Source organism: Loa loa (assembly GCF_000183805.2).
Source record: "Loa loa unplaced genomic scaffold supercont3.28, whole genome shotgun sequence".
NCBI classification, from domain to species: Eukaryota; Metazoa; Nematoda; class Chromadorea; order Rhabditida; family Onchocercidae; genus Loa; species Loa loa.
In genome coordinates, this window is record NW_018108208.1 from 161,265 (window position 1) to 173,509 (window position 12,245).

A 12,245-nucleotide genomic window follows, 5' to 3' on the forward strand; every position below is an offset into this window, starting at 1 on the left:
ACAAGCTTATAGAAACAAATCCAACTCTTAAGTGAATGACACCATGCTTACTACTTGAAAAACAGTTTCACGTCACTTGGTCTGCTAACTTAATTGCTTTGTTTTTAGGCTTTAGCTTTTTAAAACAGTGAATGCTTAGGATCAGCTGAACCCAGCGATGTTTTGAAAACATCCTTCATTTTCGTATAGTTCTCCTCTTCCATTCCAAAACTCGGTCATCATATCATAGCATTTCTTTATTCTTCGGTCGATAAAACAAAGGGTTTTAGGAAGAAAACATTAGAAGTTTGCAGAAGACCCGTTCCTCCTTACCATAATGTAACGGAAGCTACCAAGAAATTTAACGACAATGGCAAAAGCTCGGCAACACAGACCAATGATATTCTGGATGGTCCGAATAAGCTGAGAATATACCGGACGTTAAGATCGACTCGACTACGTCCAAGCTCAAGTCAGTGATTGCTGCATTACCAGAAGCCAGGTTATTTGGTGAAGTCCTAATGATAATATGAAAAACATCCTATGCATGACAGAAATACCCATCTCTCTAATTCCTAACAGGCCAAGTTTCCTAATTAAATTCAGGCTACGTATCATTCACTAGTAATGGCATCGGCAATATCATTTTAATATGAACAGCAAAAGCGACAACAAACAACACTCACAACATTACAACCATGCTTGAATGGAGAACTACAGGCTAACCCATCCAACTGTCACAATTTTTTCTGGTGCATCTGGGAAAAAATCAATCGTGCATGAAAAATCCTTCCTCGTATAAGCCTCGGCTCTGTTGACCTCTGGAGTTCAAAAACCTGCAACCTGTATCACGAACCCCTTATGCCAGTACGAACGTTTGACTTCGTGAATCCACATTAAAAATATAACTGAGCACTCGTGTCATCTTGTGAGGATGACATTGAAATAGTACAAATGCGAACATAAAATCAATAATCTCAAACTTCACTTCCAGATTTACGATAAGGAACTTTTCGGAATCCACGAAGTAAAATGACAAAGAAGAGATCTGAAACTTCTGCGCATTAAAATCCGAACTTTCAAAAGAATTAAAAAAAGCAGATACACTAACATCGATCAAATCATAGAATAATACGAACTGGTGACAGAAAATGTCAAATACAACTACTACAGTTGAAATAATTCAGTGTCTGTTTCAAATTTTTTACATTACACTATTATTTGATTACATTCTTGTAAGCTATAAAGTCTCTGTTACATGTGATGAAATGTTTACGAGAAAGAGAAACACTGATATCGCGATTATTTGAGCGATGTGATAAAAATGTCACACTGATATGAGTGCAAATTAAAAAATTTGGGAAAAAACGTAATTAAAATAAAATACTTGGAATACAATACAATCAGCGTAACTGACAACTTTAAAGCAAAATGTAAAAATGACTTTAAAGAACCATAAATGGCCGAGTATATCAGAGACTGGTTAGTTCAGGCTGGGCCCTGCTTTTGAGCTGGAGTAGGTTGTCCTTTCTTGCTCATTAGGTAACGATGAATATGTGGAATCACACCTAAAATAAGTGGACGTTGTAAACAACGAATAACATAATACACGGAATTATTTAAACCGATTAAAGTAGTACTAAATTTCAGAAAATTTCGCTATTTCCTCTCCTAATTCACTTTTTCCTCCTGTTTCTATCAGAAGACGTGACAATTTCATGGGGGAAAAAAATTGTAACATAAATATGAAAAAAGTTACCGACCTCCACCAGCAATAGTGGCTTTTATTAGCGTATCTAATTCCTCATCACCTCGTATCGCCAAATGCAAATGCCTCGGTGTGATCCTTTTCACCTTCAAGTCTTTGGAAGCATTGCCTGCCAACTCCAATACTTCAGCAGTTAGATATTCCAGAATGGCCGCACTGTAAACAGCTGCTGTTGCACCAACACGTCCGTGAGATGTGGTTCTGCAATTCTATTTATTTCCAGAAATAATGTGAAGAATATGACCAAGCAGTTGCAGAATAGCAACCCAATTTTTACAAATCAATGCGATGAGGGACCGAAGAAAAAGTACTAGCAGAAGAGCAAAAAAATCCACGATAAATACCCCAAAAGATTAAAAATACTAATTGATAAGAAGTTACCATAACTAAAGAAAAACAAAGCGACAGTAGAAACAAACCTCTGCTTTAGGAAGCGATGAATACGTCCAACAGGAAACTGCAAGCCAGAACGCGCACTTCGTGAGATGACCTTACCCTTGGATTTGCCAGAATCTTTGCCTGCTTTGCCTTTGCCTCCAGCCATAACGTAAGAACTGCAGAAATGTTCCCAGATATTTTCAAGCATCGCATAACTTACAGTTTTTCATACGCAACAATTATGATTCAGAAAGTAACGCTCACTACAAATGTATATTTCAACATTAAAGCAGAGGAAAGGAAAAAGGAAGCTGTGACTGATAAACTATTTGAATTATCGGGAGATGGTTCATGGCCGCTAACTTTTCTGTCCAACATAAGGTAATTATAATATTGTCAAGCTGCATGTAGGTTTCCAAAATCTTACCGTTACAATATATTGTACAGTAAGTCCCTCACAATTTTCGAACTCGACAAGGATGTCATAACTTGAGATGACAGACGTGAGAGGTGAGAGTTCTCAAACACGTGCAGCACATGAACATGAGGTGTTTCAGAACATCTTTCTTGATCAGAATGTAATTCTATTCTACTAACACCGAAGGTAATCAATCGGTACAATTTGTGTAAACTGTGCTAGTAATCTTTGCAAGAGACAAACTGTTGAGAAAATTACTTTTGATTTGTGTTTGAATGTGACCGAAATTAAAAAAAAAAATAAATCGAAATTTCAAATGAAACGAGTTTGCCATTTTCTTGTTAACGCAGTTCCTCGCTTCCCTCTTGTTCGGAAACCAAGTGTTAAAAATGATAGTCAATCTGAAATGTACTAACAATGATAAGAAACCTTACAAATCACAGGTGAGATGAACGGAAGATCGCTCCACACCCAACTATCAAACTATTTCACAACCACGCGGGAGATGGCTTGGTGTGCTTAGTATGCTGTTATTGAAGACAAAATGCACGGTGAAAACGTAGAAGCTGAGAAGAAGACAGAAGCTGAGAGTAACAAAAAATATGACGGGAGGGAGAGAAGGAAGGAAGGGGAAGACAGACGAGTGGAGGTGTTCCCGCCATGACCTTTGTATGAATGACGTTGGATCAATATTTGCATGTTAAGCGGACGCCGGCGAGGGATGAGACAGCAGGAAGACATGAGCTGTAACTGAAACCGGAAGACAGTCATCGGAGTAAATCCCCAAAAAGAACTGAACTTCTTGTAATAATGAGCGGACAGCGAAGTTTTTCTTACTCCCACAATATCCTGCCCTTTCTCATAAGATAGCTTGCTCGAGTGACCAATCAGACAGCGTACTGGAAATCATTTGAGTGTTTGCGACTTCGCCACACTTCCTGGTCCATTCTGTGAAGAGAGCAAGTATCTTCTATGCTAATGAAATGAAATACCAAAATGCCCAATAAATAGTTAAGCGGTGTAGTGAAATAGATTTCTTCGAAACTGGAATACGTAAATAAGATAATAATGAATAAATGTAACTCAATTCATACTTTTGCAGAGGGTAAGAAGCTTAAATACTGAAGAGTAATGAGCAGAACAGGGTTAACATCCAAACAACAAGGAAATGAGTGCTGTCACCATTTTATAAATGACCCTGCCGAGTGAGAGCTGACCTCGACCATATATTGTTGTCTCTCGCCTACTGTACTGTTCCTTAATTCTAACTTTAGCAGATATTACTGCTCCAACTTTTCTCCGCTTTGTTTCGTTGATAAATAAAGCTCTTCACGGTTACACATTACCATACTGAGATGTCCTTTCAGAGTTCCCGAAAGTGATTGACCTCTAACTGATTCATTCTCTGCTCTGTCTTCTAAGAAGGATGAGTTCCATGCATAGAAATACTTTATCTTCCAAACGTGTTTTTATCTTCCACTCCAAACGTATCCAAATGTGTTTTTATCTTTCAAACTGTGTTCCGGAAAAAGCGACTGACGTTCTCTGCAGGGAATGACGCGATGACTAGAAACAAGATTTCCTGTCATTGACTTACTATCAAATTGGTGGAGAGCTTCGTAGCTTTTTCCATTATAAAATATAAAATACATTATACTGTAAAATATACCAAAATACATATTTTTGCAATAAACCGAACAGTGACCCCTAGATTAAACAACTCTCCAAATATCCTATTCGGTTAATGATCACTCTGAATCGACTACTCAAACGGCTCCAACTTCACGTTCGTCAGCATTGAATCGAAATACATGTGCTCATTCCTCCACGAATATATGCCAGCCTAAACGCGCGGCAATATAAAAGTTCCCTGCGAACAGATATCTCGAAGGAGCAGACAACAAGTGATAAGGTTGTTAATTAATGACTTCCTACAGAAGATAAGCGAGTTTTGCCGACTATAATTTCTTTTGTCGTTCATGGGGTTCCTGTCGTTTGCTTTCAATTGTTTGAAATTTTTCGATGTGGCGTGTAGTATCGGAAAGTTTGAACGATGGTAGCAAAGAAGAGGTGACGATGTTTTATAACTCATACTACTACAAGTTGCTATTACTGCGCTGCGCTGCAAAAAAAACCTTGACATTCTCGAATAATTTAAAAGCAGATGAACAGGAGGATTTGCAGCATGCGTTTTATCATTTGAAGGCAGTTCATTGAACAAGAACAAAAACAACTGGAAATAAAGGGCGAAAGAGTAACCCTTGGTCAGTCATTTCTATAATAATCAACAAAGAAAATAAAGACATAATACATACGTCGAGCAAAAATGAGAAGTGAGCAATTTCCTTCTATTTGGCTTCCGTGGAATATAAGTGGAAATTCGAAGCAAATTCCTCACCTCCTCCCCAATTTCTGAAGATTTTGCATAGAAAATTTAACAGAAGGCATATTTTTTACATCGAAAACGCGCTTGAATGAAATGGACGAGAACAAGTGTACGCGTTGAGTGTGTTATAAGTTACTTATTATACGCGGTAATCAACTCGGTATTAGGCTTCAAACTACCGGATGGAAAGAAAATCTCATATTTCAGAAAAGATTTTGAGCAGGATCAATCTGTTTATGAAATATGAATTCCAACAAGCTCACTTTAGTAGTCTTATGTAGGAGAGAATACTCATTACGACGGCTTTTTTTTCATTATGACAGCTAATCATTACAACGTCCCTTACGCAAAAAATAGATGACAGACTTTTAAAGTAGCTGAATGAACTAGTTGTCCATAGTGTGTTGAAAAACTGACAATATTAAATAAATTTGGCCTAGGTTATGGTAGCTGCGAATCAAGCAAAATCAATGTTTTTTTTAAACTTTTCGCTAAAAAATACGTCAAATGATACCACAATTCCGTTTTCTGTATATGATTAACTCAAGTATTCACATTAAGCATGTTAAAATCCTTTATATTTCTGGAACAGATTGATGCCCCCTAAAAACCTCTCTCGAGAAGTTTAAAAGTGATTACTTCTCCACCCAATAGTTTGATACAGAGTTGATGATTACTGAGCGTATCAAGTAACATACGATGAATTCAGCGGGGAGACTTATTCTCTTTAATGATAACATTTTGATCTTACAACAACCAAAATCACATATTCATATACTTGTGACCACATACTTCCGACAGACCATTTGAAAACTTCCCGTAATGTAAAAACAGGAGGACAGAAAAAAGTCAAGGTCCCAATGAATTTTTGAACAATTTAGAGCTCCTCGCTTATAATTTTCCATAGTAAGATGCATCAGTCTCTATCTCAAAAGCAATACACCATGAAACAACACAATACTCCCCACACTAATTCAACTTTGCTTTTAGTTAGCGACAAGATCTTTGGCGCATGCTAAATTGATAAACCGTTCTGAACAAGAAACATTCAACGGCATAATCAAAAAATCCCACATTTTTATAAGTAACGAAGATAACGACTATACCAGTCTGTAATTAATGAATCACACCACCAAGGAGGAAGTACGACGCACTTCAGAGGAAAACCGTATTTCACTTTTTCCTCTCCGTCCTAATGAAAATCCTCACCGTATCCTGTGATCGGTGACTGATTGGACGTAAGGATATCCTCAACCACTGAAAATTTAAGGAGAAACTCCTGTTCTATCATATCCTAAACCCCATCGTTTGTAAAGCAATAATGCGGGAAATAAACAACGAACGTATACATAAACCTCAGGTATAATCTCTATATGTATCTCTATATGTCCGCATTACTGGAAATTCGCATTTCTTTTCAACGAATCATGTTTAACTGCCATAAATCCCAATTCTCTTCTAAACAATAAACCAAAGAACTAAACCAGTTTTGTACCTCAATCGCTTAAATCTCACTCCTACAACGGAATCCCCTCTACAACAGATCCCAATGAAATTATCGAATATTTCATGCCGTTTATGACTCACATGGATAATATCAGACCTCCTTCTTTTCGGTTCAACTATCTTGTTTAATCGTTTTGTCCCAGAGCACACCTTCAAAACAAGCTAAAAATGTTGCAACAAAATATTCAGAATGTGAGGTGAAAAACGCATGTGCACGGAAAGCTAGCACAAACCATACATTGCAGATGATAAGTGCACGCACAATCTGGTGAACTTTCAATATCATTTATCGTAAAAAAAAAGACACATAAGAAGACATTTCTACCTAAGAATGGACGGAAAAACCATTCTCAGTATGGAGATGAAATTCAAAAGACCAAAAAAGGAACAAGCATTAATATGTCACGATTTGCTGCAAACAATTTTAACTGAACATCAGTACTCTTCGCCTTCGCCTTCACCTTCACCTTCCAACGAATCAATCCCCACCTTCAAAGCAGAAATAAGAATTCAAAAGGATCAAAAAGAAATACTTTCCAAAGCAAAGATAAATACTCCTCCAAAAACGACTACCAAAGCAGCATTTAAACACGAAAACAAGGATTTCTGAACTGCCAAAAAATGCTTTCAGTAATGATATATTCATCTCAAAACTAAATAATTATAATGCTCGAACCTCTTCATAGTCCTTTTCGAGGGCTGCCAGATCTTCTCGCGCTTCTGAAAACTCCCCCTCTTCCATGCCCTCTCCGACGTACCAGTGAACAAAAGCCCTCTTTGCATACATCAAATCAAACTTGTTATCAAGCCTTGCCCACGCTTCCGCAATAGCTGTCGTATTCGCAAGCATACATACAGCGCGAGGCACTTTCGCCAGATCACCTCCAGGAACAACTGTAGGTGGTTGATAGTTTATGCCAACCTAAAAGAACCAACAACTAGGATTCTCATAAACAGCAAAATGCACTTCTACATCAGTTAAGGTCACATTTAATCAACAAAGTCAAAAGCATACTTTGAAACCTGTTGGACACCAGTCAACAAACTGAATAGTACGCTTCGTCTTAATGCTAGCGATGGAGGCATTCACATCTTTTGGTACAACATCACCGCGGTAAAGAAGGCATACTGCCATATATTTCCCATGTCGAGGATCGCACTGAAACACTGGTGTTTCCAAACCTTGCTGAATCTGATAGCGCTCATTCTCTTCCTCATACACAGACCCAAACAAAATACACTTTTTTTTTCTGCGTTAAGCACGATGGCATAAATCATATACCACCAGCTAGGTCCTATAAATTCCTTGACACCACATTCTAAGACTGTAAAAATAAATAGAATTTTTATTTAGTATTACGTATGATGATAGTCGAATGAAACGTACTACTCAACATTCAATTAAAGACGATATTAAGATCGCCATCAAATCATTTTACCAGTAATGCAAATTACCCTTCCATGCTCTTTTATCCACCTTTTTCATTTCCTGTTTACCCTGTAATCTATTGTTCCTAAGAATACATGTTACAAGATCAATCATTAATCTAGCAATTGTGCGAGACAAAAACCATATTACTCACTTTTTGATGAAAATCCACAAGGGATTTCTTCCGATAACAACTGCCTCCCTAATGCTAACGAGAATGGAAAAATATATTCTTACTTTAACCATTTGATTAGCTGGCTCAAAGCATGCATTTGTGATGTCTGCTACCGACAGGGACTCATGATATGCTTTTTCCGCCGAAATAACAGGTGCATAAGTGGCCAAAGGGAAATGAATACGAGGGTAAGGAACCAAATTCGTTTGGAATTCTGTCAGATCCACGTTCAGGGCACCATCGAACCGAAGAGAGGCAGTTATTGACGATACAACCTGTAATCAATCTACTGACTTTGAATGTATATGAGATGCATTAACAAATCTTACCCCGCCTCCCAGATCTTTGGTTACCATATTTTTATGGTTCCGGTAACATCTCATGCTTTTCTTGAAACGCTGATGCATTCCTTGTCAACCATAATATGGCCAAGCGATGAAAGACACAAATTGTAAAATGACCAACAACCAAATCAACAACTTCAACTTGACCGTATCAGAAAACAAACAACTTCGACTTGAATGTGCTTTATACTACAAATCTGACAGATTTCTACAGACCTGCGAAATGAGCCGGTTAAGATTTGTATACGAAGGCCTTTCAACATCCAAATTGCGACGGCAAATATCATAGATAGCTTCGTTGTCAACCATAAACGCGCAATCAGAATGTTCAAGAGTAGTATGAGTCGTAAGTATAGAATTGTATGGTTCTACGACAGCGGTAGAAACTTGTGGGGCCGGATATATCGAGAATTCTAACTTGCTTTTTTTGCCGTAGTCGACAGATAAACGTTCCATCAAAAGTGATGTGAAACCTGAACCAGTTCCACCACCGAAGGAGTGGAAAATCAGGAAACCTAAAATAATGCCAAGTCAATAGAGAAGTAAATTCAAACACATTACCATATACGCTTAACAATACATAAGAACATATCGTACCCTGAAGACCAGTGCAATTCTCAGCCAAACGTCGGATACGGTCAAGTACCAAATCAATTACTTCTTTTCCAATTGTGTAATGCCCTCGTGCATAATTGTTCGCAGCATCTTCCTTACCGGTGACCATCTGCTCAGGGTGGAAAAGCTGTTTGTATGTTCCGGTTCTGATTTCATCTAAACTTCGCACTTCATTCATAGGGACATTCATAGGGAACTTCAATTAATTATCCATGAAAAATCAAGAGATAAAATACGAGACACTAAACATACTAGTACACCTTAAAATACTAGTAGCGTAAACGAACTGTTACACACCTACTACAGTCGGTTCCAGATCAACCATAATTGCCCGTGGAACATGACGACCAGTGCCCGTTTCTGAGAAGAATGTTGAGAACGAGTCGTCAATCTGGCTTTGTTTATCAGATGGCATACGTCCATCAGGTTGAATCCCATGTTCCAAACAAAATAACTCCCAGCAGGCATTTCCAATTTGAACACCAGCTTGGCCAACGTGTACTGATATCACCTCGCGCTAAATGAAAAAAAAAACTTGGGCATAACTGATCCATCCTTGTTAATGCTGCAGCAACTGCAACAAATTCCTACACGTCTGCCTGATATTGACGTATGCTTGGAATGGATCTTACCTTGGCTTTAACAATACTTCAACACCTTCGGATCAAAAACCGCACAATATCACGTAAATAAAGAAATATACTTCCGTTTTTCGTATCATATGCCAATCATTTAGGACGTAGCAAAAATGTATCTTTTAAATGGTATGAAAAAAGAAAAAATATACCATGTTTGCGTTGTAGCCCGAGAAAAGCTAGGGACGATCGAGCTGAAATAGATGCAATGAATACTAAAGACTAAAAAATGAAGCGCATATTTAAAACAATGGCGAAAATTTTCCAAAACCACAACAGATTTATTCAAACAAAAGATTTCATAAATTCTCAAGTCTAGGATAGTTCCCACCGACGTAGTCAATCTTTCGGACATGTGAAGGACCCATGACAATTTGCAACAGATCCTAAAGGTCTGATCTCAATTCCTGTGACCCTTCAAGAGCAGAAATAATCAGGGAAGCTTCCTTCCACGTATTTCGTTTAACAAATTAAGAGTGTTTATCGATGAAATTCTGTACGATTACAGTGTCCGCGAAATTGTTTTTGAAATCGTTTGATTCAAATATTCATGAAGAAACGGTCCATTCCCGACTACTTTACTGCCTCAATACTATATATTTCCCAGACACAACTGACGACAAACATTGGTTAAAGATTTCCTTCCCTATAGCAGCATCACAAAATAATGCGAGACTCATTTGCTGCTTAACGGCATTTCTACGCATTGGTCGAAATCATTGTTGAAAATCTTCCGTCCTGTCTACTTCGCAGGACAACGAGAACTTCAACACCAAACTACGATCGATAAGGAAAGTTTAGTCTTTACAACTAGTAAGAGTAGTGCTACATTCCATCCCCAACATGCTGACGAGATACAATATCATTACAAAACAGGGAATCACGGGCCTCAAACAGTACTGTTCGCCATGATGTATTTTGGAAATATCAAGATTGTCGTACCTATACAGAAGAAATACTAAGAATCATCGCATTTAGCTTTTTCCCGATCCATTTATGATCGTCATGTCTTACAGAACATTAAAGAATCCTAACCCAGCAATGAGAATGGCCCCTGAAAAAAACCAGCAGCACAACTGAAAGTCATCCCTTCTACTCGAACTCGGTACATCAACACCACATCTCACAGCTGAGATACCACATCCGCTCATCACCTCACTAAGCAGTGCACCCACACCACCTCCATCCTCACTGACCGACTACCAATACAACCCTACTGATGTCGGACCTACACTGCCAATGCTGACGACGAAAAAGATCTCTGTCTGTCCGTCCTTGCTCCTCTTGTCCGCGACGATCAATGAATGGATGAGTCACGGAGATAAGGAGTCTAATGTCATGGTGACCATAAAGGTAGCGGCCGCTCTGCTCTCTTTGACTTGCCTGTCTGGTCATATATACAACGCTGAAAGAAAGGTTCATACCCTAAGGTTGCATCTTACCGTTTCTAGCAACCTTTCAGAGACGATCGAGGATGGTGAGGGGCGTAAGATGGTGAGGGCAGAGAAGCAGAGTACAACTGTCATATCCCGCAATAGTTATACCACCCATCCCTCGAGCGTGCGTTGTACTCACTCCCTCCCTATCAGAAAGCAATGACGCCCTAGTCAAGCACTACTCACGGCCCCGTACTACGAATACGTTTACGCGCCCCTATTATGCTAGTATGATATTGGAGACTCCTCCACGAACATCCCTTCATCACAGGGAAGAAACCTGCGTGCTTCAATGAGGTTGTGAACTATTTCAGCAGTGGTATATGTCTCCGGCAGGATCTCCATACCAAATGGATCTTGACTAAACGATCAGACGGAAGTACTTCTCCCCGGGTGAGATATACTCACTAGCCATTAAGCAACCATTCTAGGGAACGAGCAACTCCAGCTCCAACTCAGGAAGGCCACCCATCTAAAAGAATACTCCAACAATCTACGTTCTTAGGACTTCGCTGTCATGGTCTCAGCTCGCTAAGCCCCAACAGATGAACCTTACAAATAAAGGGTGGGGCCAGTTCTGCGAATGCTATGCTTCACCCAGAAAAATTCATTGCGCAAGCTGGAATGATACACCCACATTTATAGCGTTTGCATCAAGCGTGGGTAAAGCCCTTCTCAAATCTTCGTTCGCGAAGCCTCGCCATGATGATATTGGAGATGGGAGACAGGGTAAAAGCATAAAGACACAGAACGAGTGGGAGCACGTAGACAGTCCCTCTTCAGAGAACAGGTAGAGAGGTTAATGTCAACTATACGGAAAATAAATGACCCAAGCAGATACATATTTGGACTACAGGAAATGGAGTGGGGATGAGAAAATTTCTCAGCACAGTATTGCAGCAGCAATTTGCACCACTCTTTCTAAAAAACCTATTCAGGAAGAATGGTTTACTTGACTATAAAGTTAACGACAAAGTGCTCACTACAACAGCTGCAGGTATGTCCAGCCTACCATATCTTCCCGATCACAGTTTGTCCCGCAAAACATCGCAACGAACTTCATTTTCATGTTGAAGTTGGAAAATAACTAATGAAAATATGAAGCAGTCAACACGGCGGAGCGGTCACAAATTGATCCTATGCCCAGTTAGGTCAAGGGAAAAAGGAACGAGAGAC

The 12,245-nt window shown here is 39.0% G+C and overlaps 3 protein-coding genes across 3 annotated transcripts; 1 reads left to right on the forward strand and 2 right to left on the reverse strand.

The window, feature by feature from the left end:
• Positions 1 to 416: 416 nt before the first annotated feature.
• On the reverse strand, positions 417 to 2,654 carry LOAG_02724 (histone H2A.V). Its single transcript, XM_020446106.1, has 4 exons — positions 2,553 to 2,654; positions 2,167 to 2,301; positions 1,743 to 1,948; positions 417 to 1,547 (listed from the first exon to the last, which is right to left on the reverse strand). The coding sequence occupies exons 2-4, from the start codon at positions 2,289 to 2,291 to the stop codon at positions 1,468 to 1,470; spliced, it is 411 nt and encodes a 136-aa protein (XP_020303512.1). The 5' UTR covers positions 2,292 to 2,301; positions 2,553 to 2,654; the 3' UTR covers positions 417 to 1,467.
• A 3,846-nt stretch (positions 2,655 to 6,500) lies between these two features.
• On the reverse strand, positions 6,501 to 9,833 carry LOAG_02725 (tubulin alpha chain). The gene is made up of 8 exons (XM_020446107.1): positions 9,786 to 9,833; positions 9,296 to 9,515; positions 8,981 to 9,154; positions 8,600 to 8,898; positions 8,102 to 8,314; positions 7,451 to 7,594; positions 7,112 to 7,357; positions 6,501 to 6,924 (listed from the first exon to the last, which is right to left on the reverse strand). Exons 1-8 carry the CDS (start codon positions 9,786 to 9,788, stop codon positions 6,871 to 6,873), a joined length of 1,353 nt encoding a protein of 450 aa, XP_020303513.1. The 5' UTR covers positions 9,789 to 9,833; the 3' UTR covers positions 6,501 to 6,870.
• A 1,781-nt stretch (positions 9,834 to 11,614) lies between these two features.
• On the forward strand, positions 11,615 to 12,220 carry LOAG_02726 (hypothetical protein; the record flags this gene model as incomplete). Its single annotated transcript, XM_003138263.1, has 3 exons — positions 11,615 to 11,859; positions 12,008 to 12,066; positions 12,174 to 12,220. The coding sequence occupies 3 exons, from the start codon at positions 11,615 to 11,617 to the stop codon at positions 12,218 to 12,220; spliced, it is 351 nt and encodes a 116-aa protein (XP_003138311.1).
• Positions 12,221 to 12,245: the final 25 nt, after the last annotated feature.